General features: G+C 38.9%; 1 protein-coding gene across 4 annotated transcripts in view; it reads right to left on the reverse strand.

Annotated features, from left to right (window-relative positions):
- The window catches only part of TMTC2 (transmembrane O-mannosyltransferase targeting cadherins 2), a 415,894-nt gene that overhangs the window by 77,484 nt on the left and 310,779 nt on the right, over positions 1 to 27,631 (reverse strand). For 2 of the 4 annotated variants that reach the window (XM_047788343.1, XM_047788342.1), the window contains exons 9-10: positions 26,876 to 26,957; positions 10,359 to 10,473 (exon numbers count right to left, since the gene is read on the reverse strand). In XM_047788343.1, the coding sequence (XP_047644299.1) occupies positions 10,359 to 10,473; positions 26,876 to 26,957 (197 nt within the window). The remainder of the gene's footprint in view (positions 1 to 10,358; positions 10,474 to 26,875; positions 26,958 to 27,631) is intronic. The other 2 variants (XM_047788345.1, XM_047788346.1) reach the window with 1 other exon arrangement.

The raw sequence follows: 27,631 nt of genomic DNA on the forward strand, positions 1-27,631 counted from the left end.
AAATGGAGTGTTCTCTTGAAACTGTGAAGTGAAGAAGCTTTTGAGACAAAAAGACTGCAAAGGGGAATGAAAAGGAGAAATAGAAATCAACTTTCTCAATTAGAAAACCACCCCTCTCTTTAAAAGAGAGGGCAGACTAGCCATACCTACAAAATTGAATTTTCACATTGGTCAAACCAAATAAAACTATGAAGACATAGGCCATGCAACCATATAAATTATGGGAATAAGTGAAGATAGCATCTCTCTGGAGAGCAGGACATATTTTTCTAATTTTTACAGGAAAAATAATGAAAACCACTGCTATTTTTAATGGGGTTACAGAGAAAGTAAAAACCCTTGACTTAAGGCTCTACTGGACTCAGGACATATTACAACGTGTGGCTGCAATTTATATTCTCGTAAATGTTGAAGTTCCATTTCAATATGTCAAGAAAAGTACTTTAGTCTGGTATGAAATAGTAAAAATTCTCTCGCTAGGGTATTTAATGAAGGTTCCCTCCACCAAATTACAGAATCACTTTGGTTTACATTCATTTGGAAATCTGAACCAGAATTCATTAGGTCATGCCCTGGAAGGGTTTTCTCCAGAGGAAAATAAAAGGCATGGAGGTAGGAAATTAGAGTAACTTAATACCACAAAGAAGTAAGTTACTTTGAAGCAAGATCAATCAATAGAGATATCTAACATGGGAAGTATAGCTACCATTAATATTCATCTTTATGGACATTCAAATTCATGAGGTAGATAAGGATCAAAAGAGAAACTAAGGAATGCACTAGGTAAAATGCCTTTCAAAGAATAATCAATGCACTTAAAAAAAGTTCTTCCCTCTAAAAAGGTTATTAGTTTTTCAAGTCTTCACTGTCGTCGGTCTTTTAATCCCCAAAGGAAATATGTAGTTTAGGAGACTTCGTTTCTTAAGCCAGAAGTAGAACTGATGATATCCCAATGAAATTTTAAAAATACAGATAGTAGAATTTATTAGATTTGTCATAACATTGTGAAAATTAATTTTGACTCTCAGACTTTGCTTCTAATATTGAACAGTTTTTACTGACTCCTAGTCAGCAGGCATTTCTGGAAACACATGGAAAGTTGTAGGAAGAAGAGTGTGTCAGCTCTACCCACTGAATCTTCATTTATACCCCAGTTTTACTCTTGACAAACAGAAAAGTCAGGAGGAGCTGTCCAGTGTCTCCTCTGTGGGGTAAGCTGTATTGCCTTCTCCTTTCTGCAAGAAGCACCCTGGGAATGCTTGATAAATCTTAGCTGTAAAAATGACTGAATCACTGATAAACATTTGAAAACTGAGGAAATTAGCAATATTATGCTAGTTCCTTAGGGGATTCTATTAACTATTGTCTAGAATCTCAACGACTGGATTGGGAGAGACTGATTATAACACTCAGGTTCCCAGGACTATTAGGATCAAACTATTAAAAGAAGCTGATACAATATACTTTTCCTGAATAACCATATTTTTTGTTTTTGTCCATTATTTCTTTTCTGGGACAGTACATTTTCTGTGTATCACTTCTAAAATTTCATGGATTACTCCATTTAAATACCTTGAGTCAATGTCTGTTGTTAACCACATTTCAAGGACGATGAAAGGGAGGCTTAGAGAAGGTGATAGCTTCCCAAAGGTAACAGAGCTGGGAGGAGGTTGAGCTAAGAATCAGGGGCACTAAAAGAAATATCTCAACAACGGGATCATGCTGGTATCTTTGCAAGCATCAGATTTAGCAGAATGACAGGTGATACGTTGTTTTGTGGCAGTTGACCACCACAATTCCTACAGCAAATCCTAAGAAAGGAATAAGACATGTTTTCTTCTTCTTATGTTTAAAAGACATGATTTAAATGTAAGAAAGGAGATTTGCACAGAAGAGAATACAGAGAACATTCGCAATGACAAGTCTTACTTCCTGTCCAACTCCAATTCCCAGACTGATAGAAATGAATTTCTCCCTACCCAGCAGACCCAAAGATAGTTTCAGGAACAGTGAAATGTGCTATTGCATTTTGCCCTACATACCTCACCCGCTTTGAAAAAGACAGAAAGGGGAAATAACTCAGGGGAAAGGCAAAGAAACAGGGAATGAAAAACACAAGAGCAGTGCTTAGAAAGTACTTTCTTACATTTATGAGTTCCCATTTTTGGTGGAAGGCGATCACAATTAGACAGAAAGGAGAACCCTAAGATTTCCACATGTCTGAGTTGAAGACTCAGGAGGTGGGTAACAGGGAAAGGAGCTGTCTCTGACAAGAGCTCTCCCATCCAGGGTCACATGCAGACAACCTTGCGTCTGGTCTCGATACTACTTACAGAAGTCAGGAATGACATGATGAGCAAGGAAAAGTACTCTTATTAGAAAACCACGCTGGGTCCAGATGGGTGACTACTCTAAAGTGTCACCCTGCGTCAATGCTATGTCCCATATCTAGAGAATAAAGGTTTAATCACCACGTCAACAACAGACATCAACTGGAAATGCAAATGGAGGCTCCTTTCTTATCATTACCCCCTGTCCATCATATATGCAGAGCCCTTGGCCTGTACACACTCTCTGTGGCCTCTCGGGGCCAGGAAAGATAAGGAAGTAGAAAAAGCTAGATGGTATTTTAAACTAGGCTATAAAGTAAACCTTGAATTCTAAAGAAATAACTGGATTGGGCTGATTATATTTTTAAAGTCCTTAGATTGAGCTTTTGTGCCATCAGTGAAAATGCAGGCTCAAAGTGAATACAAAGAACAAAAGTCACAAACAAATGTCATCATTTGATTACTAGAGAATTCCATCTTTGCACATGGGACTACAAAACTTACATCTGTTACGAATATAGAAATACATTTCATACAGCTAATTCCTCTCTCTGGCATTATTTTTTAAGACAAAAGTATCTTTTGGAACATGGGCTTAGGTCCCAATGCTCTTATAAGAAAAGATATATAAAAGAAATTTGGGAGTCAATTATGTTATGAAACAAGAACTTGATATACCCTGTAAGATATTTAAGGAGAATCTGATTAAAAGAATTATTTATAGTTATCTACATTTTTATGTATTCTATAAGAATTATAAAATTAAAGGTTGGCAAATTTAAAATTACTTCCCTGAAAATATAAATCATAAAAACTTAGGTAGCATTTAGAAGACACTCTTTACAATGGCAAAGTTGTGAGCTGTCAATTTTGAATTAATATTGTTTAATATGGATAATAACTGACCCATACAAAAGAATATTTTATTGAACTCTGGGTGATTATTTTCAAGGATGACGTACAAACTTTTTTTTAAACTCGGGAGATGTTTGTTCCTGTATCCTGAAAGCAGAGTGAAACAGCAGCTGAGATTTCCTGGATTAATGCCCACTTGCTAAATTTGCACTTAGTCTTAAGTTACTCAACACAGAGCTAAATTTTAATTCTAGTCGATAGAATGTACAGAAGGAAGAGAAGTAGAACTAAACAGACAAGGACATAAAAATGCACGGAAAAATCTTAAAATAGCAAAACCAGAGTCACCCATGTGTAAAAATAATGGAAGAAGAAAAAACTCTGCAATGAAATTGCTAGAACGCATTATTTATGATCAGGTCTTCTTAAATGAAAACTTCTCACTCAAGACATCAAAAATGGCTTCTGACCTATAGATATCTGCCTTGGTACCAAACATAACGGGTGGAGAGGGAGAGTGGAAATGCAGCAAAAACAGAGGAAAGGACTATGGTGATGGTACAGCTTTACAAAAAGATTCCTTGAAGTTAGAAGGAGCCTGATGCCCTTTAAGAGTTTAAGCCCATTCCTTCATGGCTTCAAATCTTTTAAGGCTGCTAAGGACAGGTTAAGCCTATATCTAGAAAGACCACATAAGGAAACCTACTGGAAAAGTGAAAAGGGAAGAAATACGCATTGGCCATGTCAACTACAACATTCCTATATTGTAAATTACCTCTTGCGCTCATGTTTGGTTGAGAGAGATGACAGGAGGAGAGGCAAGCTAGAACCTGCTTGTGGAAGTTGTTCGGGAACCAACGTAATAAGCATCGCGTGGGACCCTCTAAGGGCAAAACCACAGGCACCACCCACATTAAAATACTAAATCGCAACACGCGATTGCACAAGACCCCCAGGTGAGTCACAGGTACATTAATGCCAGAGAGGCACGGGTAGGAAAATGCCTACCTTCAATCTCATCTGCTCACCCCTTTGCTTTAAAGTCCCTCCCACCCAGGACAACCTAGTTGAAATGAGACCCTCTCATCCAAAAGTTGGCAGTCAAGTACAATGAATACGTGGAAAACCTGGTAAATTTTCATGTGGTCTTTGATCACCTGGGTAGTGTTCAAGAAGAAAGCACAAAACCTGGGAGGCCTTGGTATATATACACACGAATGCACACACACACACACACATACACACACCTCTCCAACATCCAATATATGTAATTCTCTGTGTGTGTGTACATTCGCAATCTGCTTTGAGTGAATAATCTGATTTTGTTCCTTCAGCACTTGAGAACTTCAATTGTACGTCACTGCCAGTGAAATTATTTGAGAATGAAAATCGAAAGACAATTCTTTCTCATACATTCACTCTCCTCTCTAGAAATGAGAGAAGCAATGGGAACTAGTTGGTTCAGGGCGGTTTTGCTTTCCTTACTGCCTTAGGCCTGGAGAAAAGGGTAACTGCATGCTTATCTCAGCAGAACGTCCTGTGCCAGACAACACACCGTGGCGGTATTTCTAAAAGCTTAATAACCCTTTATGAGTACAAACTTGGCGTTCTCTCTCCTATTACCACAAAGGGATGATTTAATAATATTGGAAGCATGTTGCTATTCAGGATTTACACATTTTCTAACTTGGTGCTCCCTATAAACCCTTTTTCTGTCAATAAATTCAAGAATCACATCTTCTGGGTAATCAACCAGCTATAAAGCTGTGAGGGAGACAATGTGACAACAGCATTGTACTTGGGCCAGAACACATTAAACTTAAATCCCAGCCTTACCAACTGTGGGAAATACTGACTCTCTTTGAGCCTCAGTGTCTTCATCTATAAAATGGGAATATTAATGTCTATTTCATATATGTCAATTATAATTAAGAGAGTGACAATTAAAACAAAAAATATGGTGCCAGGCAGAAAAGAGATGTTTGAAAAAATACTTTTCTGTTCCTTCACTACCCTGTAAGTGGATTAAAAACAAAAACAAAAAACACTTTATACCACAGTCCTTGGATGTTGTGATTACGTTTGTTTTCAGTGCCTCTAGACTTCCTCTCAAGTGTCAAATATCTTTCTGCACGTTCTAGTTTCCAGTTCTGGGAGAACACTGAATAAATCCATTCATACAAAATGCTTCTAACAGAATAATTGATTCAATATTTCCTCTCACAACTCTGTAGACATAACTCTACTGAGTTTGAGAATTTTAAATTCCTTTGATAGTTTCCTTTGATGATAACCAATCTGCTTTTTTTAGGGCTCTCATCTGGAAACATCTAGGACTTTTTCCATTGTATTTGAAGTACTACAAATGTCAGCACATGTAGTCAACATTCACATTATGTAAGGCCTTCAACATCTGTGATCACCCTTCCTGGAAATGTATTTGATAATTAGCTACAATGTGGATTCCGTCTTTCCCAACAAGGCAGAGGCCAGGAACTCCCTCACCTTCCAACTTTCTTCCAGCCAAAGGATCAGCACATGACTCAGTTTCCACCAATCAGACGCAACCTCGAGGGACTCAGAGTCAGAGGTGAGCAGATGGGGAGGAAGCTGAGCCCAGAAGCAGCATCTTCTACTGACTGTGCTGCTTGCTCTACGTGGTTGCTCAGAGGCGATAGTGACTGGACTGTAAGAGCTGCTGAGCCCCAAGGAAAACTGCAGGTTGGGGATCATTTCTGGCTGTGTAGAGCACTCTCAAGTCTGTGCACTATAATAAGTTCTCAGTAAATCCTGTTTCTGCTTAAACTGACAGGAATGGACTATTTAGTTTGCAACTAAAAAATGTGACCCGTACAAGACAAGTTTAGGAGTAGATCTATTTCCACTAATTTTGCTTTCAATATAATTATTACGGACTTTTGTCCTATCTTGGAAATGTTCTCTATTTGTTGATAACTATTTACCTGCTCTACGTTCTCCTTCATAAATTTTCTATGTATATTAACATTAACAAAACATTAAATTATGTATGTATATGCCATACATAACTATATACACATATATACAGCATATAATTATATACATATATTTATATATACACAGACAAAAGTATATAACACATATTGCATAAAGACTACATATATACTATACAGGTATGTACAGCTATGTACACACAGTGGGGTACTATATATAATTATAGAAATATATATATAATTATTAGTGTATATATACTATTCTCAGTTTATCCTCCAACCTTTTATCTTTTTAGTCCTCATTTTCATGTCTTCAGTATTTTCCATTAAGTTCTGGGAAAATATCTCTAACATCTATTTCAACTATGAATCTATCAACTTTCCATTGCCTCTATTGCAGCCATGAAGTCAAGGATGCTGTCAATTGCTTAGTAACCTTTTCTGCTGTTATACAGGTCTGCTTTCCAACTATCTATTTTATTTTCATGGATATATTCTGTATCAGTTAGGAGAGGTTAGGTTACACTGTAATCATAAATATCCTACATCTCAGTGAATGAAGACAAAATTTATTTCATACTCACTCGACTCATCCAATCCAAGTGAGAAGGGAGCTTTGTCTCCCTGTGCTTACTTCAGGATCTATTTGCATAATTTTCAAGTCAGAAAAAGGGAAAAGCACTGCCTCCTACAATTTTGGCTTCAAAGCGATATACATCAGATTCACACGTCCAACAACCCCCATGAGACCCGTGAAGGCAGGAAAGTGCAACCCTATAATGTTTCCGGAAGGCAGAAGGCCAGATATATTGGGTACATAGCGTTAATACTCCCACAATACATAATGTTCTTGTGAATCGCCTTGACAGGGACAACATGGAAGAGAAATGTTCTAATTTTACAGAAAGAGAGCTTTACCCACATGGAGAATTAAAATGGGTCTGTTCGAAATGTCTCACATCTCAAGCCTCTTGACATAAAAGCATTGCCCCTTGATGGGCTCTTCCCATCTAGTCTCTTCTGGATGGGATGACTTTTTCCTTTTTCTTTTCGGCTTTTCTGAGGAGCAACTTTTTCCTTATTAATAGGTTCTTTGGGTTCCATGCATGGGGAACTAGCTCAAGGAATGGGAAGTTAAATGAGTGCTTCAAACCGTATCTCATCTTAAACTATGAAATTTTCGAAATCGCTGCTTTGGGCATTAAGTCAAATACTAACCCAGCTAAACGAGACACAAAGAGGAAGACAGCCGTCCCTTCCCTCACATCCAAAGGATCACCAAACTTTGCCAATTTCGTTTCCTAAATATCTTACAAAAGAACAGAGCTCTTGAAGAAGAAAAATTCATATCGAATGCAATTCAGAACCATGCGGCATCCCCAGGGGAAATGTTCGCTCTAACACGGAGGAAGCCAAATCTTGATGGCTAACCATTCAGAGGGTTGGAAAACCAATATCCTTTCTTCTTCTTTTCAGCAAACAAAGTCCTAAAGGTTTCTGATTAATTAGGAAAGAGGCTGGTGTTCATCCTGCACAGTAAACCTTCAAGAAATGCCTGAATTTGACAGTGCTGAAAAATAAGTATCAAATGCATAGGGACTACCACCAAAGGGAAGAGGATTTGGCCAGGCTGCCGTGGTCACACTTGCCATCAATTTAGGAAGGTACTGACTGAAGGCAACTTAGAGATTTTGCAGAAAGTTAAAGATCTGAAAAATAAATCCTACGAGTTCCTGCTGTGGCTCAGGGGTAATGAACCCGACAGTATCCATGAGGAGGCAGGTTCGATCTCTGGCCTGGCTCAGTGGGCTAAAAGGACCCAGCACTGCCTTGAACTGTGGTGTAGGTCACAGACGCAGCTCGGATCTAGCATTGCTGTAGCTGTGGTGGAGGCTGGCAGCTGCAGCTCTGATTCGACCCCTAGTCTGGGAACTTCCACATGCTGCACGTGCAGCCCTGAAAAACAAACAAACAAAATTGTAAAGATTTCCATATCACCAATATATAACAAAAACGTTCCAGTGGTTTCCAGCACTAGGATAATAACTAAGGAAAGGTTATAAGCCATATATTTAACAAGGACTTTTTTGGTAATGTTCTATTAACAAGTCTGCACGGGTAGACCTTGAATTTCAGATACTGATTTACTATGCAGCAAAACACCTTGTTGATGAAAGTACCTATTATCGTTATGATTAAGATGAATTAGCCTGCAGAATCTTGTGTGTTCGCATCCTTGGAAATGGTTTATTGTGACTAAAAGCATAGCGTTTCATTCAGGAAAAACAATAAAGTCCTCTTCCCATCATAGCAGCTAACCTTGTCATGCAAATTAAAGTGTCTTTTAAAAATTATTTTCCCAGTGAAAGTTTCTGCAAACTATCAACTGACTGTAGTTCATTTTAAACATATACTGATAGTCCACTGAATCCTGATTTTTCTTTGCAGGTATCCGTTTTAGGAACCCTAAGCACTAATGTAGGGTGAAGGTATTAATAAACAAACCTTGCAACATACTCTTTCCTCTCAAACAGACTTTGAATTTATTTAAAACTTATTAAAAGCCAAGAAGGAAACCACTAAGATACAGTTACAGCAAGAAACTCAAATTATAAACCCAAAGGTAGCTCATAAAACCTGCTTTAACTATTGTTCCCTGGGAAAGGGGTAGGTGAGAGCGCGTGGTTATGAAAGGACAATGCGAGGGATGCTTTGTGGTGAGGGAAACGGCCTGTGTTTTGACCAGAGTGATGAATACATAAACCTGTATGTGTGATAAAAGTGCAGAAAACTAAATACACACAGACACACACACACGTAAGACTAGGGAAACCCAATAAAACCAGTGCATGGCACCAGTGTCAAAATACTGCCTGATACTACTGTATGGGAGTTGTACATGGTATCACCATTGGGATAACTGAATAAAGGGTACAGGAATCTCTCTGTATTATTTCTTAACTCTATGCAAATCAGGATAAAAAAAACATAATGTTCTACTCTTCTCAAAAGTCCATGTTCTAGGAGTTCCCGTCGTGGCGCAGTGGTTCACGAATCCGACTAGGAACCATGAGGTTGCGGGTTCGGTCCCTGGCCTTGCTCAGTGGGTTAAGGATCCGGCGTCGCCGTGAGCTGTGGTGTAGGTTGCAGACGCGGCTCGGATCCCGCGTTGCTGGGGCTCTGGCGTAGGCCGGTGGCTACAGCTCCGATTGGACCCCTAGCCTGGGAACCTCCATATGCCGAGGGAGCGGCCCAAGAAATAGCAAAAAGACAAGATAAGAAAAGAAAAGACAAGACAAGACAAGAAAAGAAAAAGTCCACGTTCTAAAACCTTCCAAATGTGTACCAATCCCTCTGTTATCTTGCTGCCCACGTAAAGTAACCCATGTAAGCAGAAACTTGTGTCTAGAAGCCAAGCTCAGAGCCCATGCATAGTGTGAGCGTCACCTAGTGAAGCATTTAAGCAGAGATTTAACAGAATTAAATTCAGGTAAGAGTGTGTGAGAAGGGGCAGACATACAGCTAATAGAACAAATAATGCTTTTTAAACAACTATATAAGTTATCTGAGTGTCTTAAAAAATCCTCCTTTAATGCACTTTTACTCCATAGTCGCACCAAAAATTAATCTACCTTTTAATTGTTTAGTTAGTCTTCAAATTAATCTTTCTGAAAACAGATGGACTAAAGGTCTAAAAACATAACAACAGTGCTAATTATAGGGCCAATGTGAGAACTTGATAGGCCTTCGGTATATTTGCATTTGATAATCCTCTACTAAAAAGCACAATAAAATGTATCTACATGATAATTAGAATAAAAATGCAAATATTGAGAGGCAGAGGACTAATTGTCATAACATTTGTTTTGGAGACATTTCATTAGATAGTTATTAATTTTAATTTTCCAATTTTCCTTTGTATGTTATGGACGATAACTTTTGAAGGGAAGGGAGAAAGGGCTTTAACAATTTTCAGAGAGCCCTAAACACTCATACACCCCACACGCTATGCACTTCAACTGTAAGGAATTAAATAGTCCTGACTGATCTTATCATGGCTAAAGAGCATAATTCACCTTCAGAATGTGGAATAAGATGGTAAAATAAGGGGAATTAGCATAACTGATTTAATTACGTCATATTCATTTAATACCATTAACGCTACAGTGCTGGTCTCCCAAGGCACACAGCAAAAACCAACCTGAGCATGTGGGCAGCATTGAAGACCACGTCAAACTCCGTGCTGTCCAGTTCAGCTGCCTTTTTGGCCATCTCGGCTGCTTCGATGAGGCGAGCTTCTTCCAGAAGAAACTGACCTGCCAAGTATGAAAACAAGCGCTCTTCAACGTGGAGAAGAATAATCTTGCGAAACAACAAAAGCTGCTCTAGGGAAAAAAGGGAAGAAGGAAGCTAAGATGTATATGCGCCGTGCAGTTATGCGCTCACTGTTGTCATATTTTATATGCCTTTCCCTTAATTGCAGGATATCTCAACACACCTCATCTGGTACATTAACAATTTTTTTTTTTCTTAAAAAACCTCCACAGACTATTGAAGCGAGAAAGAAACAAATTTAAAGATATATTACAAACATGTAAAAATGTTTTTAAAATGTAAAAAAAATATATTAAAAAAAGACTACTGAGAAGATGATTATTCTCTGAGGGTCAAAGTGTTGCAGGATTAAGACGCTATATTAGTTCTGCTAAATCCTCAGCTCGGGTACAACATATTTTATGAAGCTACCAACCAACCGGTTTAAACAGTAGCTGTTTCACCTAAATGTCACTATAATCATGTTGCTGTATCACTAGTATAAAATTTAATTACTGGCTATAACCCTCTGAGATCCTAAGACGACAGTTGCTTTGTAGAAACAAAAGAAATATTACAAAGGAATTGAGTTGATTTAAATTATTGGTCCTTTAAAAGAGCTTTTGTCTCTGATGCATAAGCACAAACAGGGCTACGCATATGGAGATACACTTATGTCTTATATGTAAGTAATGCTAAAATTTTCAGAAGAACATAGAAAAGTTGGTTTAGCAGTAACTTAATTAGACTAATAAATACAGAAGAAATATTAACAATTTCAGATTTGTGAGACTGCTTTCGGGTCGGCTTTGAAAGGTTGGAATTAATGCAGATAGAACCACACAATTCTTTAAAACTGTATCTTAGGAACTGTTCTCTGATGTTATCCCAGAATCATATTGTAAAGACAAAGAAAATAACAAAATTTGGATCCAATTTTAAGGCTGTAAACAGAGAGCCTGCATTTTTTTTATAGCTAGGGATTTATTAGCAGCAGAAGTAATGTTTGTTAAGCCTTATCTGATCAGATAATCAAGTGGAAACCAAATTAAGGGATGACAGATATGCAGAAGCCACCCATGCAACTGACAGGCTTAGAGAGTTGTTTTCTATCAGTTCCTTATTTGTGCTTTGGGATTCCTGTTTGCTGAAAGTTCAAGTCTTGAACAATATGGATGAAGTAATAAAAATGATTTGCAAGTCCTAAGGCACACAGAGAAACAGAAAAACCTAAAAAATGCTCAGGCCCCTCCTCCACCCCCATTCCCACCCTGAGCGGTGAGAAGAGTCTCCTGTGTACCATCTCCCTAATACATATCAGGACTGTCTTTTGACCTAAAGGGACTTAAAAAATACAGGGGAAATTTTCTGTTTCAAGAATTTAGAGTAAACCACAGCCACCGCTTGTTCGTAAGCATTTCTAAACTTCAGTGGGTAAGGAGTGGTGAGTAAAGCCAGGCCTAGGATTTTAATCCTACTTTTTAAAATGAAGAGAGAAAAGTTTTCAGGCCAGAAGTTGGAGATCCTTCAGTTATTTCTCTAAAAACTTTTACATCTACTTTCTTAGTTTGTCACCAAACATTTGGTCCTTTTCTTATCTCCCCAAACAAACAAAATTGTTGGGCCAAAAATGAAGAAAACAGAGTTGTAAATAGTTATGTTTATACATAGAAAAATGCATTACTGATGAAATTCACATAGATGCTAACTCTATAAACGTGGTGATAGGAGATTCAATTTAAAGTATATGAGGTTTTTCACAAAGTTCCCTGGTGGCCGAGCAGGTAAAGGATCTGGGATCTGGCATTGTCACTGCTGTGGCATGGGTTTGAATCCTGGCCTGAGAACCTCCACATGCCATGGACACGACCAAAAAAAAAAAAAAAAAGGTACATGATGTTTTAAAAGAGAAGAACAAAAGTTGCATCATCTGTGGCGCATACTTCATAATAAGCATCTCCTTGCATACATCTCAGGAAAGGATACAAGGGCACATCAATTTCTCAGTTAGTTATCCTTTCATACATTAAAGAAAATTAAAACACAACATGTATTGCTCCCTGTCTTCAAGGCACATTTACTGAATTAAACGCATTAATAAATATATGAATGATGTGACAGTTAAACCAAGGATAATGCAGTCATTTATTAATTGTTCTTTTTTTTTCCTTTCCAAATAGCGACTCATTCTGAAATGTATTCTGTATTTATAGTTAGAAAAATGCAATGATCAATGGAATAATGAAGGGTATTTTCTTAAAATTCATTATTCCAGATGGCAGAGGGCAAAGGAGATATATATACACACACACAAGCTCTCGTTAAAGGAAGGAATGAAATCCATACGGCACACACAGAAAGAGAGAGGGACAGTGACAAGACGTCTATGTGACAAAGACAGTGATACCTGATGCCACCGGAGGACACAGACCTGCAAGGTCCAGGGCAAAGCCTTTCAGATTCTGTTACTGCTGGACACAACGACAACCACGACAAAAGGAGGAAGATTAACTAATGGTACACACTCAAATACCCAGTTTGCCAAATATTTAAAAGCATTTCCTTACAGCTTAGGTAAGCTTTGCCATAGAACCTACTTTGCAGCAGCTTCCAAGATCCCCAAACTACATGAGACACGTAATTTTTAGTATCGTAAAGGGTGACAAAAAAATTCCCATATGATCGGCTTATAGCATAGAATTCATTCATCATGCTGGCATTCAGAAAAACCAGAACCCCACATATTAGTAAAGTATTTGCGTAATTCCCTACATTCTGCTCTCAACAGGCCATCTATCTCAATAGTCCAGTGTTAGTGATCTTCCGCGATAAAGGCAGAAAATATTACAGAGTGTGAATCATTTGGTATCTTTTTTAAGAAGTGAATGTGAAAATCCAAACCCAATGTGAAAGCCAGTTATAATTCTGCTCTGTTATACAATGATGGTTTGTTTGAAATAGAGCCCACGATGGGTGGAAAACAGAGCAAGAAGCATTTCAAATATATAGAACCAACAGAAATAAGGAAAAAAAGACATACGAGGTTTCTTTTAAACAAATAATTATCCAAGGAGCCTAAATTCAAAACAAAGACCCTAAACTGACGTTACCAGAGGAACAGTAAGATACAAAACTTGCCCTTTTTCCTGAAAGATTTTACCTCAAAACACTCCTCTTCCGCCAGCTTCTTCTGTTTTTCTCCCACCAGACAGGGGCTCGGACTGTGAGCTGCTTCTGCTTCCCCAGCATGACCTGCTGCTTCACATTCTTACTTGTCCTGGACTTTCAGCCTGTAGGTTTCTCTGCCTTGTTCCACCCCCATCTCCAGGCCTGTCTCGCCTACCTAATTGTAACAGGACATCTTCTCTTTCTATGCCCTACAGCATTTCTTTCTGGGCGAATCCTTCTGTGATCTCTTTCCAGTAGGGTTAGAACTGGTTATGATTTAAATTCACTGTGAAATAATGTACCACCTAAACCACAGCCCTTAAAACAGTAAAAGGGAATAGGGTTATTCATCATGCTGGAAGAAGGGGGATTAAGTGAGAAGTGTCCCAATACGGCTGTCCCACTGCAGCACACATGACAGACAGGCTGTGCATCTCAGCCCTCTTGCCGTGATCACTACCGGGAAGTGAACTGTTTTATAAAACAAGGCACCGAACAATGGTTAGAAGTGCGCGGTACTAGCAGGTGAGACAGGATTGTTCTCCCCTGAAACATGTGCAGGTCTGTAGGTGCACCCACGGCGACGGAGCCAGATGCCAGATCCTGAAGCTCAGTGGGCAGGAGCTGCTACTGGGACTTGGAGACAGGATGGAGCCAGGACACTGCAGGGATTGATGGGCATTAGAGAAGCAAAGTAAGGAAATCTGATGAGGTCAAGCAGTCTGAGGAATCCATCCACACTGGTGGATTCCCTAAGACTGGAAAGCTTGCCTTTCCCAGTGGTTCTCACGCTTTACTGCACATCAGAATCATCTAGGGGATTTGACACACTCTTGATAAACCCGGAGTTTTATTTAGACACACTAGGTCTGGGGTGGAGCCTGTGATCTGCATGTTTAAAGTTCCCTGTGGAAGCCTATGCTCCCAGTCCAGCACCCACGACTGGAGAATCAGTTGTCTTCTGGGAACAAGAAAATAAATGTTTTGCATCCATACTCTGGACTCTATGTCTGGGATTAAATACCAGTTAGACTGAGCTCTTCCGGTAATCAGCTGCCTGTGACATGCCCTTCCTTATATTACAGGCATAATGACCAGAATGGCTAGAAATACACATGTGTATGAATCAGATATACTCACTACATATCGGGTGAACTTTCTTAAGCTCCAAGTAAGGAAACTGAAGAGTTTTATCCCTCATTTGCAGCCTAGAACTCTGAGAAGCCCTTTCTCTGTCACCTATGGTACACAAACACCTTCTTTGTGTTTGATAATTAAATAGAATTTCAAATAAAGAAACCAAAAAAATTTAAGTAAAATACATTTTGTTCTCCTCGGTGTATCGTGCTAGCACACTTGAGAATCGTTTCTTTGGTTTGTAATTTGTCTTACCCAGGTTAATTATCATCATCTTCATTTCATTGTCTCTAATCAAAGGGAGGAAAAAAAAAACAAGATGAGAAGTTATAAAGAAAAAACAAAGACATTTGAATAGGGAAAAGCTGAAGAGGATATAAAAAGAGTAATTCTCTAGAGGTCCAGATACAAAGAATGTAAGTTTCCCCACAGGCAAAAATGGGAAAGAAGAAAAAGCAGTCGACGCTTCTGGATTCAACTGCTTCAGCATTAGAGGTATACAGCCCTTCTTCTCTGGACAATTCTCTCACTGAATGACTGAAACTACTTGGTAGATTTTTACCAGCATATCAATATGACAAGCCTGTGAAGATCAGTCTTTCATTAATGCCTGGATTTAAAAAGCTCTACTGGAAGGTAGAAATCCATAAAATTGTAATCTGCCCTTAAGCTGTGGGCTCAAATACTGCTTTGTAGAAGTTCTGCATATAAACTCCCCAGATTAGTTGGGACTGTCACTTCCTAACTACGATGAAAAATTCACTCTTATGATCAATGCAACTAAATTAAGGAGCTGAAACAATCTGTAATAAGTGTCATGATGATCCAATTCTCTTTAGAAGAAAATCATTCACATATAGCTTTAAACAATAGTCAAAGACAAAGGAAAATCTTATTGACAAAACAACAGCTAGAACATAGATAGCCTTTGCATTAAAATAGTTGCCCTTGGGAGAGGACCCCAGGTGATCAATTATCAGAATTGTCTTCCTTCCACTCATACCACCCTGGCTCAAGCCATCATCTCCCCCTGGATTATAGCAGTAACTTCCTAACTGATCTTCGTGCTTCTGCCTTTGGTTCTGCAGGATATGCTCCACGCAGCAAATCAAAGAGACCCTGTAAGATCCCATTACTCTCCAGTGGACCCAGGGAAAGTGAAAGTCATTGCACTGGTCTGCCTGCCAACTGCCTGGTGTGACCAGCATGGAATTCTCCCTCAATCCCCACACGAATTCTCTGACCTCGGCTTCTTTGTCTCCTACTACTCTCTCTCTCGGTCACTAGCCTCTTGCTATTCCTCGAACACACTGAAGGAACAAAGACCCTGGCGTCAGACTCTTGTCATTCCCTTCATCTGGAATGCTCTTCCCTCAGACAGCACTGTGGCTCACTCTCTTCCTGCCACTTGGCAGAGATTTAATAAATATGTGTTCCATGACAGGATGGAAAGAACTAATCATCTTCCTATGCGGCTGCTTCATCTTCCAGAGCAAGTTAGACCCTAGTCAGCCCAGCTCACCAGCCACTTGCCAATTCAGATCCTCTCACCTCACAGTGATTTTAGGCAGGGCTGCAGTGAATGGTCACACATGCTGGGCACTGCAATTTCCCAAGGGTGCCACTCACAATGAAGTCTCTACGGATGTACCTCTTGGACGTAAGCAACACAGGGCCTTACTGAATTTCCCTTGGAATACAACAAATAATCCAGATGTCAAGCACACATTCAAAGACATCTGAACTCCACAGGAGGTCAAAGTAGGTAAGGTGGCTAAAATTATTATATTCCATCAGACTATGGAATAAATTCAATAGTTTGGTTAAGGAAGAAATTATAGGTTAATGCAACCCAAGATATATATTGTGCCTTGTATACATAAAATCTGTTGACATCTGCCATGAGGGATAAGAAGATAAATGCATCGTTTATCCTTGGAACAGCTCCCATCTAGCTGAGGAAATAAGCGATTATGGAGAGAAGTTTAACCATCAAGTAGATATAAATTTGAAAAATGAGCTGTGCAAGGTATCACAAGCTAAATGCATCACTTCTGGAGGTGAACCGTTTGGTTTTGCCCAACTTATAATTAAATTTAAATCTACTTAAAGGGCCCAAGTAAGTGTATCATCTGAATTTTTACAAAGTAATTACAGTCATATAATCAGAAGTCAGATCAGGAAAGAGAACATTACTCCTATTCAGAAGTAATTATCTATACGTGAGGGCTTTTCCCAAAAAATCAGATGACTGGAGCAGGGAAACGCCATAGTGGAAGAATTTGGGTGGACTGGTTCTGGTGACATTAACGGCAGCAAGAAGACTGGGTCGAGTGGTGCTGAGGGGGCCCTTCTTGAGATGCTTCAATTGGGGGTGAGGGTGATACCACATGCCTGGTAAGATAAGGTAGGTGACAATCCACGGGTCCAGATTTAGAAGAGCTGCTGAAGAAATTCTGCTACAAAGAGGCTCCTTGTTAATGTGTGCTTATTATGCCTGGGAGAACTAAACTTACAGAGGGGCATCTTCTCTTTTGCTTCTCTGGAGGGAAGCTTCCTGAATGTCTGAGTGAGGTATGCTCTCTCTCTTCAAACCCATCTCTCTCTCCTGTCTTTCTATTAGTTTTCTTGCTTTAGGTCTGTGTGTGTTGGCAGCCAGAGTTAATAAAAGCTCTGGTTTATGGAGACAGACTCAGTGGGATAAATGCATCACAGTTACTGGTCAAGAAAACGGGTAGGCTGGTGAACTGGGGAAAAGGAAGCCCAGGAGATCAATGCGGATGATACACTTTGAGGCTGGAAGGCTCTGGATCTGCCTCTAAGTGAACATGAGACCAAGAACTTGCCCTGAATTGGACAGGTGGCACGAAAGTTGTCCAGTGTAAAGTAGATTAGGGGAGCAGCACACTGGGGTTCTGTGCTCACCCAGAAAGGAGGCATTTATTTATTTTCCGCCTAACTCTTTCCAGAAGGATTCTGAGATACTACAAAACTACTGAGGAAGTCTGAGGATGGTCGGGTGGGGAGTGGGAATGGGTGGGGGGTGGCAAGGAGGAAGAGAGGGGAGAGTAGGGAGAGGCTGAAGAGATTGGAGAGAGGAGAGGAGCCGGAAAAGGAGCACTGGGTGGGGGGCACCCAATCCCATTAAAGGTTTAAGCAATATACAGACTCAACGGGGATCCAATACGCTTCATCAAGGAGAATATGTCATGCTAAGACTTCAAACAAGCCGAGTTGCATCACCTAGAGATGCAGAGAAAGACATCATGAGAGTGGGGTGCAGCCTAATCGAAGGCAGAGGTAAGCAGCCTCGTTTTGTTCTGGGACATCGTACAACCGGAGACGACGGAGCTGAGCTGCTAGGGAAGGAGATGAGGCGGACAGAGGGCTCAAACACAGACAGGGAAATCCCTCGGAATCTGCCTCTACGTTACAGAGGGTGGCAACAGAAGGGAAAAACGTGGTCAGAGAGTCTGCATCCTCTTTCTAGGCAGAGCTCCGAATGGTCTCTTTGAGCTCCATGCCATCTCCACAGGCTTTTCGGAAGTACTCACTTAGGCTACATCCACGGGGGGGATGGAGAAGTTAATGGGAGGGTATAGGAACTCTGAGAACAACTGTTCTAATTCAGCAGAGGCAGAAAGCAAAGGAGAATTTCCAAGGGCATTAAATCACTAAATCAAAATGGCTCATCCTGGCAAAACAGTACTTGTCTTTCTCTTTCCTCCCTACTCCTTCTTTCCCTCTAGACAAATGTGATTTCTAATCCTCCTTTTTACAAGCAGTTTTTCCCTTTCTCCCTGATCTTCTGTTTGCATGTTGATAGGCGAGGATTTCTTCTTGTTTGTAACTCCTAGGTCTTTATTCTGCCTCCTCTTCCTTAGATTTCTGTTCTTTATTTATATACCTTATTCAACAACTTTTCTCTACCATTAATTCATTCTCCAGGATGTTAGCATGCTTCCATTATAATTCTAAAAGAATAATCAGCCACTGTTACAATTTCCTGAGCATTTACTACAGGCTATTTGTTTTATGAAATTGTAAATGAAGTCAGCCCTGGTGTCACTTTGGAATCTCAGAAGCAGGGGGTTGCGAGCATTTTCCACATGGGGAAATGGGCGCACTGAGAGGTTAAGACATCTGCACAACTAACAAGTGGCCAACTGTGTGACAGTGCTGCCAGGCTGCGTGACATCTGATTGCTATCACCACAGTGAGTTGGTTTTTAAATGTATTTTATGGAAAATGTTTACAAGACACAAGTTTACCCTGTGTAGGAATTATACATCCATATTTATTTATATATTAAGATTTTTAGTTTCACTGTGAAACCTGAAATTGTATATAGTGTTTATATTTTATATAAATTTTATTTGAAGTGTTTATATTTTAAGTAATATTTTGTATTACTTTATATAAAAGATGACTGGAAATGACATTTAAAAGGCCAATAAGGAGTGAATCCAAAGTAGTAAATTTTACATGTATACACAATTCTTACCTATTTCTTTCTCAAACGAAAAATCAGAAAGTACCAAGAACAGAATGTCTGCATGAATTCCACAAAGATTTCTCCCTCTTGCTTTTAAGTCTTTTATGTCTTAAGAATCCATGGATGTAAAATATCTGTGTTCATTTCTTATGCTGACACGAGGGGTGATGACAGTGCCACACAGCAGTCAGGAGTGTTCTGGTTCAAAGGCTACCTCTCTGCGAAGCGGCACTGAAATCCTGGGTAACGTCTTACAGCTTGATGACCTCACCTTCCTCACCGTAAAACGGAGACGGTCAGGTAACCTCATCCCTGTGTTTTTGCGGGGATCAAATGAGACGATACTTGTGACTTTCTCAGGACATAAAAGCCCTTAGCAAATGTTAGTACTTTTATATAGTTGATGCATTCAGCATGGAAATATGGTATTTATGGGACAATTGGGGCAAGATGCTTTTCTCTGCTTTTTATTCCTTTCTTAATTGTTTTAATGTCTTCAATTTTACATGTTGAGTTCTGTTAAATAATTTTTGCATAATTATTTGGTGACTATAATAATTTTCCCATCTTTTCTACAGACAAAACTATTGATTAAGATACTTGTTCTTTCCCATTGTGCTATTTATTCCTTCTAAAACTAACATGCTCATTAAAGAAAACAAAATAGAAAACATTAAGCCTGTTCGTTAAACACCCCAAAAATTGCCTGCAAAAATCCCAAAGCTGAGATATCCATCCTTAACAGTCTGCTTGTTTTACTTTGCTTTTTTAACGATGTAGTTATTTTGTATGTTTTAGTAATTCTTCATATACAATAACACAGATAGTTGCCTCTGTTATTACTCTTCTCTATAAATTTAATTTGATTTATAATAGTTCATCAAGAGGAAGAACCCTAATTTATTTAATTACTTTCCTTTTTCAGGCATTTAGGTGCTTTCCTATTTTTGCTTCTGATAAACATCAATGATGTGCTCCAGTTACTGTCATTCTTAATAATCTTAAATACAGAAAAAAGTCATATTTTCTTAAGCTATATTACCAGGAATTACTGAGAATAAGTGCTACAGCTGCTGAAAGGAATTCATTGTTACTTGAATTTCTTTGATTGCTAATGAAATACATCTTTTAAAACTTGCTACATTTCCTCTTCTGAGAATTGTTTGTTCATATCCTGTGGTCTTTGTATTCTATTTTCTTTGCAGTTTTACAGAGTTTCTCATGTCTTAAGTAGCCTAATCTTTAATTATCTGCTTTTAAGGAAATGATTTCCTATCACTGTACTGTTTTTCCTTTAACTGTATTCCTTTTTGGACCCATGTTAATCATTGAATTTCTCCTTTATTTGTGGCTTTTAAGCTGAGATAATCCCTTCCCTGTTTCTTCCAATTTTACTCATGGGAAAGTTTTAATTTTAAAAGTCTCTGGAGCCAGAGAAAAAAAAAAAAGTCTCTGGAGAGTCTCTTACATAAAATGCACATAGGTATGAAGTTTAAATTATTAAGCACAATTTAAAATAAAAATCATAGGTAATACATGAAATAGTTTGGAACAACATTTAGAAAAATCTTATTCTAATTATATACCTGTGACCTGCCTGGGCTGTCCTGGGAGCAATAAAGACAGACAAAAACACTGATATTTTAATAAAATGTTAGGGTCTTAAACATTACACACAACTGTAATCTCAATGTAACTTTTGCAAAGGCTAAAAATGTACTTTCATTTTTTAATCCAGAAAATACCATTATTTAGCTCATTATTGAATTTTTAAAAGTCTTATAATTTCTGGTGATTAAAAATGAAATGTTACAACATACTAATCTCAGTTCATTGCCATATTCTATTCTAATTATGGATAATAAAAATAACCACAGGCCTCTCATCAATTCCATCTATTACATTTTCCTCAAACTGCTTCTTTTAGTGTTCATTGATAATAAATCAAACCCAATATTTTAAGTTTCCTCTAGTACTTACTTTTTAAAATGAAGTTTTATATATATATATATATATATATATACATCTTCCTGCAGAAAAACAGCCTACAATATTAATGGTAGAAAATTTTGCCTTAAAACTTAAAAGACAGGATTTTCATGTTCTTCTCCCACTACAGACAGATGCTGAAAATTCTGATCAGGAGAGTTGCTTGAAAATTCTGAATTTTTCATTATCTTAGACAAATGTAATTGGAATCCATTCCCATCTCATAGGGGTTTGATAATGACCAAAAAAAAGACCAGGGTCAGAAAGCAATGGGGAAGATCACAAAGCGTTTGCTAAAAGTAGTGAAGCATTTTCAGGAGTCTACACCTGTGGATAGCCATCCCACCCCAAAATAACACAGACAATTGTAGTTTTTTAAGAAAAGTGCACCCTTCTCTGTGGGGCCAAGAGGAAGCGTGACAGAATGGCTGATCCTCAGTGTTAGAAATGATTTCATGGTTGCCTGGACCAGCCCTCTCACCATTCCCAATGCTTGAATTTTCCCTGCTATCCTTATAGACTCACACTTGAAAAATCTTTGATGGGCACTCAGTTCATAACCTGGCAGCTCATAATTTAGATGTTCCTCCTTCTCTGGAGCCAGAAGGTGTCTCCTCTAGCATCTAGCTATGATCCTGGTCCTGTTCTTGAGCTATTCCCCAGACACATGCTATACCTTCTGCCTCAAGCACCTTCTCTGCTTTAATGTGCTCAGTGCATCCCCTTATTTCTACAGTTTTGTCTGGCGAACTCCTCCTTATGTTTCAGATGTAGCCTACACGTACCACACATAGCTCTCTCGGACTCCAGCCACCCCGGCCAAGGACCTCTAGTTGATACCGTGGCTCCTTTTTAGAACTAATCATAATTGCAACTGAATCATTGTTTTTATACTTTGTGCCCCCCTCACCAGTTTGCGTCTACACGGAGTCCATCTTCTTTCTTCCAATGTCCCTACATCTCTCGGGGTGCTTGCTAAAGACTCAGCTGGAGGAAGAAGATCAGGACTCATGACTGTGCAGCTCAATTCTTAGAACTGAACACCATCACGCGGAGAGAGTGTCAATAACGAAGAAAACGGGCTAAAGGCTTTTTTGGAAACACATGGTTAAGAGGCAGAAAGAACTGTCCAAGGTTTACATAAAGAGTCTTCTCAATAGTGTTTCTCACAATCGGCTCTCTTTTAACTTTTTATGCTTTGGTGCATAACATCTGATGACTTCCCATCTGCCCCAGACTGATGCATCATAGGTATCCTCTTAACAAGTTATACTGGTTTGTTTCAGCCTACATCAAATTTACTACTATGAAGAGTCTTGTTTTGCCTTTCATTCTTTTGGCAGAAGCTTTCTACTGGAGCCCAAGGGAAATTCAGGGAGAATCCTGTGCAATTACAGGCCCACATGAGATATCAAGGCACTAAATGCTCACCTTTGACATCTGTAAACTAAATTCTAAAGAACTCCTTATGTTTTGTTTTATATAGGCATGTTAATACACTATCAGCTTGATATGATACAACAGTGTAGTATTACTGATAGCATAGTTTGAAACCTATCTTTTATACATTCCTTAAAGTTTTGGATGAAAGACCAGTGAGAAATTAAGTATATAGTAGCAACAACATGAAATATGAGTATTGGGACATTTTGGAAGCCCACATCAATCCTTCCACTTGACAGAAGAGGAATCTTAATTCCAGAGACTATAGGTATCACAGAGGCCTATATTTAACCAATTTATTAAACCAGTTTTATAAACCTGCCTTGCTTTCTTTCTTACAAGCCAATTTGAGGGGGGAAAAAAAAAAGCAATCGCTAATGAAATCCCTTCTCCGAAGATATAAAACTGGTGGATTCAAAATACAAATAAGTAATAGTACTTTTAAATACTGCCTCCTAATTGACACTGCAGCCAGTATAGATTCCTATAATTTCCTCTGTCTAGTCCCAACTGGATGGTATATTACAAGTCACTTGTATCATTAACAAGCAAATAAAAAGCACATAATCACCCAGCAGAGTGAATATCCGACAGAATAAAATTCATCTACTCTGGCATTTTCATTGGCATTTGCAAAAGCATTTAAAAAAAAAATAAAGGACTCAAAACAACATTTAACATTTCATTTACATTTCATTGACATTACATAAACATTCATTTAACATTAAAATTTCACTTAAACATTTATTTTTAAGCTGAGAGAGTGCTGTTATTCATTCAGTCCATGGGTATAAACACCCTAAGAATATCCATAACCCGCAAGTTAGGGAGAAACTGATATAAGAATCGTGGTATGGAGTTCCCGTCGTGGCTCAGTGGTTAACGAATCCGACTAGGAACCATGAAGTTGCGGGTTCGATCCCTGGCTTTGTTCAGTGGGTTAGGGATCCGGCGTTGCCATGAGCTGTGGTGTAGGTTGCAGACTTGCCTCGGATCCTGCGTTGCTGTGGCTCTGGTCTGGGCTGGTGGCTCTAGCTCCGATTGGACCCCTAGCCTGGGAACCTCCATATGCCACGGGAGCGGCCCAAGAAATGGCAAAAAGACAAAAAAAAAAAAAAAAAAGAATCATGGTATGCATTTTCTTGGACAAGAAGCAATAAAAATTCTAATGAAAAAACCCCGAATCAATGTTGGGAGCTGCATCCAGTTCTAATGGAGAGTAAGTATACCACACTGACTCAACATTTACTGTACCTTTGGAGATGGGGCGACGTGCTAGATAACAATGAGGTAAATATGGAAAACAGCTCCTCTCTATCATCTTAGACTCTTCTAAGAAAACGTGTACAATTTCAACATAAAGAATCACATTCCTACAAAACTCCCCAGTCCAAGCCACCGTCAGTTCTGCCCGTCAGAGAGCAAGAGAGTTCCCCTGGCTCTCCTCGGCCCTTTCTCTAGTCCTGTCTTGTCCACATGGTCCCCTCCCCTGCCCTGAAGATAAAACGCAAACTCCCTGCGTGGTTACAAAGTCCCAGGGGTTCTGCCTCCTCTCGGGTCTCACCCCCCACCTTCCTGTGAGGGTCACTTCTTTCTCTGCTGTGACCACAGGCTTGGGCTTGCCCGTGACCTCCGGACTTCCGGTTTCTTTTCTCTGAAGAGCACTCATCTGACTCTTCAACGAGATGGGCATAAGCTTACAGATTTCAGATGTCACCTCCTCAAAGATGCTTTACCTGACCATTTGGTTGCATGGAGGACCCCACTGTTCACCACATCACCTGCTAAAAATGACATCATCCTGTTTATATCCTACCTAGCATGACTCACTCTCTGAAAATAGAACAGTGCTTTGCATCTATGAGACACATCTTATACATATTAAAATTAAGAAACACCTGTCCCTAGGAACTTCAAGCTAAGTCATGACGTATATGAATTGGACATTTTAAAGCTGTGCACAGAAGGGATGGCTGATCAACATATCTCCTTGTCTATCGACAATGTTGTGAAAAGAAATGAAAACATATTAAGAAAAACAATGATAGTTATCGAGGGATCCAAAATTTAGTTACTTACAACCGACTGGGGCAAATCAACTTCATTTCTCCAGGTTTCAGTCTACTTACTTGTGCAACAGAGGTTATAGTAGATCATTTTAGAAGAACTTTCAGTTCTAAATTTTAATTGCTGGAAGCAGATTTCCCCCAAATAAAAAGCAATAATATTCCTTTAAATGTACATTTTTTAATAACCTGAACACAAGCAGACAGGACTATCAAGCACCTAGTCACGGGTTTCCTGTCTGTTTGTAGATTATTTTTCCTTGACTGCTCCTTTTTGCTGCCTCATCTTGAGTCCTCTCCATTCCCTAATCCAGAGTGGAGAGAAAATATTGAAACTATTTCATGAAAGTATATTGAGTTATGCTGCCACTCCTCCTTTAGGAACTAAATGTACTTCTAATAATGGATGTAGGCCAAAAAGTTTAAACAACCCCAGAGTAGCAGGAAGAATCAATTTCACACATGCATTTACAGAACATCTATCACTGTTTTCCAAATAACATACACAGCAAAGACTTTGTTGCCCTTTCTGTTAAAACAAAATCTAAAAATTCCTCAAAGGAGAAATACTCCCTATGACGAGCACTGGAAAAACAATTTTTTAGGAGTCTGTTGTAATGTAAAAAAATAATGATAAATAAAAAGAGGTGGGTAAAGATCAACAAATCAGAATAATAAGGGGGGCTAGCTCAAAATTAATAAATAGTGATTTTTTTCAATGGCATTTCAAATGAAGTAATGATGAAGTTTAAAGGAGTTGAATGAGAAAAGTCCAGAGCATAGCATAAAATGATGGGAAAAGCTTAGAAGAGGCAGGAAGTAGAATTAGTGGGAGGTACGGGCAACGTAAACAGCAAGATAGGAGAAAAAAATTTCTCTTTCGTAAAATGACAAGAGGTTCTTTAGTGCTCAGAGAAGGTAGTCAGAGAACTGCTTTAGCTCAGTAGTTAATTTAAGTCAACTTAAATTAGTTGACTTCTGTCTTAACACGGCCGTAAAACTGCATTGTGAAACACAGTCAGGAGTGGTTATGCAACAAGTTGTGTGAAATTACATTCTATGTTACGCCGGAAAGATATCACCACCCTAGGTTTATAAACATATACACTCAATGTCCACCCATAAATGGACTGGTGGTTGCTTGAGTGTATCCTCTATTCCATTATTTCCATTTTCCACACGGAGAGCCCGTCACCGATTTATGTTTACTAGTTGGAAAATGGAAGAAGGAATTTAATATTATATAAGCATGTCAACTTTATTTCCTCAAGATTTTTTATTTCCACTGATCTTCAAGTTTACTGCTTGATAATAACTAACACGTCAAAGCCAAGGGTGGTTTAAAAAAAATTTTTTTTTTTTAATTTTCCAAGGGATCAGCAAAAGTAAATGCTTTTTGGCTCCTTGAAAGTCATTCCAAGTGCAACTATGGTAGAAATTAGTATATCTTACCTATTACCAAACCAGCTACATACCTCATCTCACTGAACACAATGACTCACTACTAACGAAAGTGTGGAGAGCGACAGGCTGTTATACAAGCTCATTCCAGACTGGCTAAGATAAAGCAAGGATAAATCCAGTGAACCAAGTGAGACACAGCCCTTAGAGTTTTCATCCTTGACCCCAATCTCAGGCATTTAGAGGCCAGGGTATATCCATATCTCTCAGAAAGCAAGATTTTGAGGCCAAAAAGTAAGCCTTTTTGAAACTTCAAAATGATACATTCAGAATGATACATTATCATTTGGACTGAAGAGAGAGCTAATATTTTAATTATATGCCATGCGTCAGACAAGGAGCAAAATGATTTCTTGAGGAGACTTCATTTAAACTCCAAAGTGAGCTTGAAAAAACAAAACAAAACACACAGCAACCTGAAAATGCCTTTCCCCGCTGAAGTCCTATGAAAAGCACTAAAGGGAAATAGGCTGTACAGACCTTGTTAATGTGACAGCTTTGAACAAGGTGGCCAGACTATAGCATGAGGCTTCATCTGCAAAGTCAATGCCCTCTCATAGTGTTCTTTGCCAGCACCACCTAAATTTCACATCATCATTCATCGTAAACGTGGGGGACACGGAAAAAAAACTGTCAACCACTCACCATAATGCATGTAACAGTTTCCTTTGGTGGGATCCAGCTCAATAGCCTTCAAGAAGAACTTTTCAGCCTCACTCTTACGACCCTTGAAAAACAGAGAAAACGGATGATTCAGCAGCGGATCGCGAGGGAATTCCTCCCCTCCTGGGCCCAAAGGAAGGAGGCTAACGTCTGCATGCTAATTGTCATCCAAAAACGGTGTTCCGTTTTTATCTAAATGAGGATGATACAGGGGAATAGGTGGAGAGAGAAGTCAGAATCCTGGGAAACGTCAAGATTAGAAGAAGAGATGATGAGATTAAGTTCATCAAAGATGTTAAAGAGAAGAGACCTGGAGAGCCAGAGAAAAAGCTGGAGGAAAAAAAAAAAAAAAAAAAAGGTTTCACAGAAACCAAAAGGATAAGAGAGTTTTTAGGAATGATGGGAAACACAGCTTCATTTTCTATTTTATTTTCTCCCTTCGATTTGGTTCTTCTTCATTCGTTCCTTCTTTCTTGTAAAGAATGATCACCATTTCAGCTTTGGAGATGACTCTGTCTTAATAATCACTTTATATAGGAAGAAACCGAGTCACACTTTGCTGACTCTCAAGCTACTACTGCTTATCCCTGATGCTTCCATTCAGAACAACAATACTCCCAGACCAGGATTTAATCTAAAGCTAGATCTTCTTCTTAGCTATAAATATTACCGTCATACTCTGAAGAAAATAATCCAAAAGCAGGGGGTAACACTTATATGCAATAAATTGGTTTTTCA

The sequence above is a fragment of the Phacochoerus africanus genome, chromosome 7, assembly GCF_016906955.1.
Source record: "Phacochoerus africanus isolate WHEZ1 chromosome 7, ROS_Pafr_v1, whole genome shotgun sequence".
Lineage (NCBI taxonomy): Eukaryota > Metazoa > Chordata > Mammalia > Artiodactyla > Suidae > Phacochoerus > Phacochoerus africanus.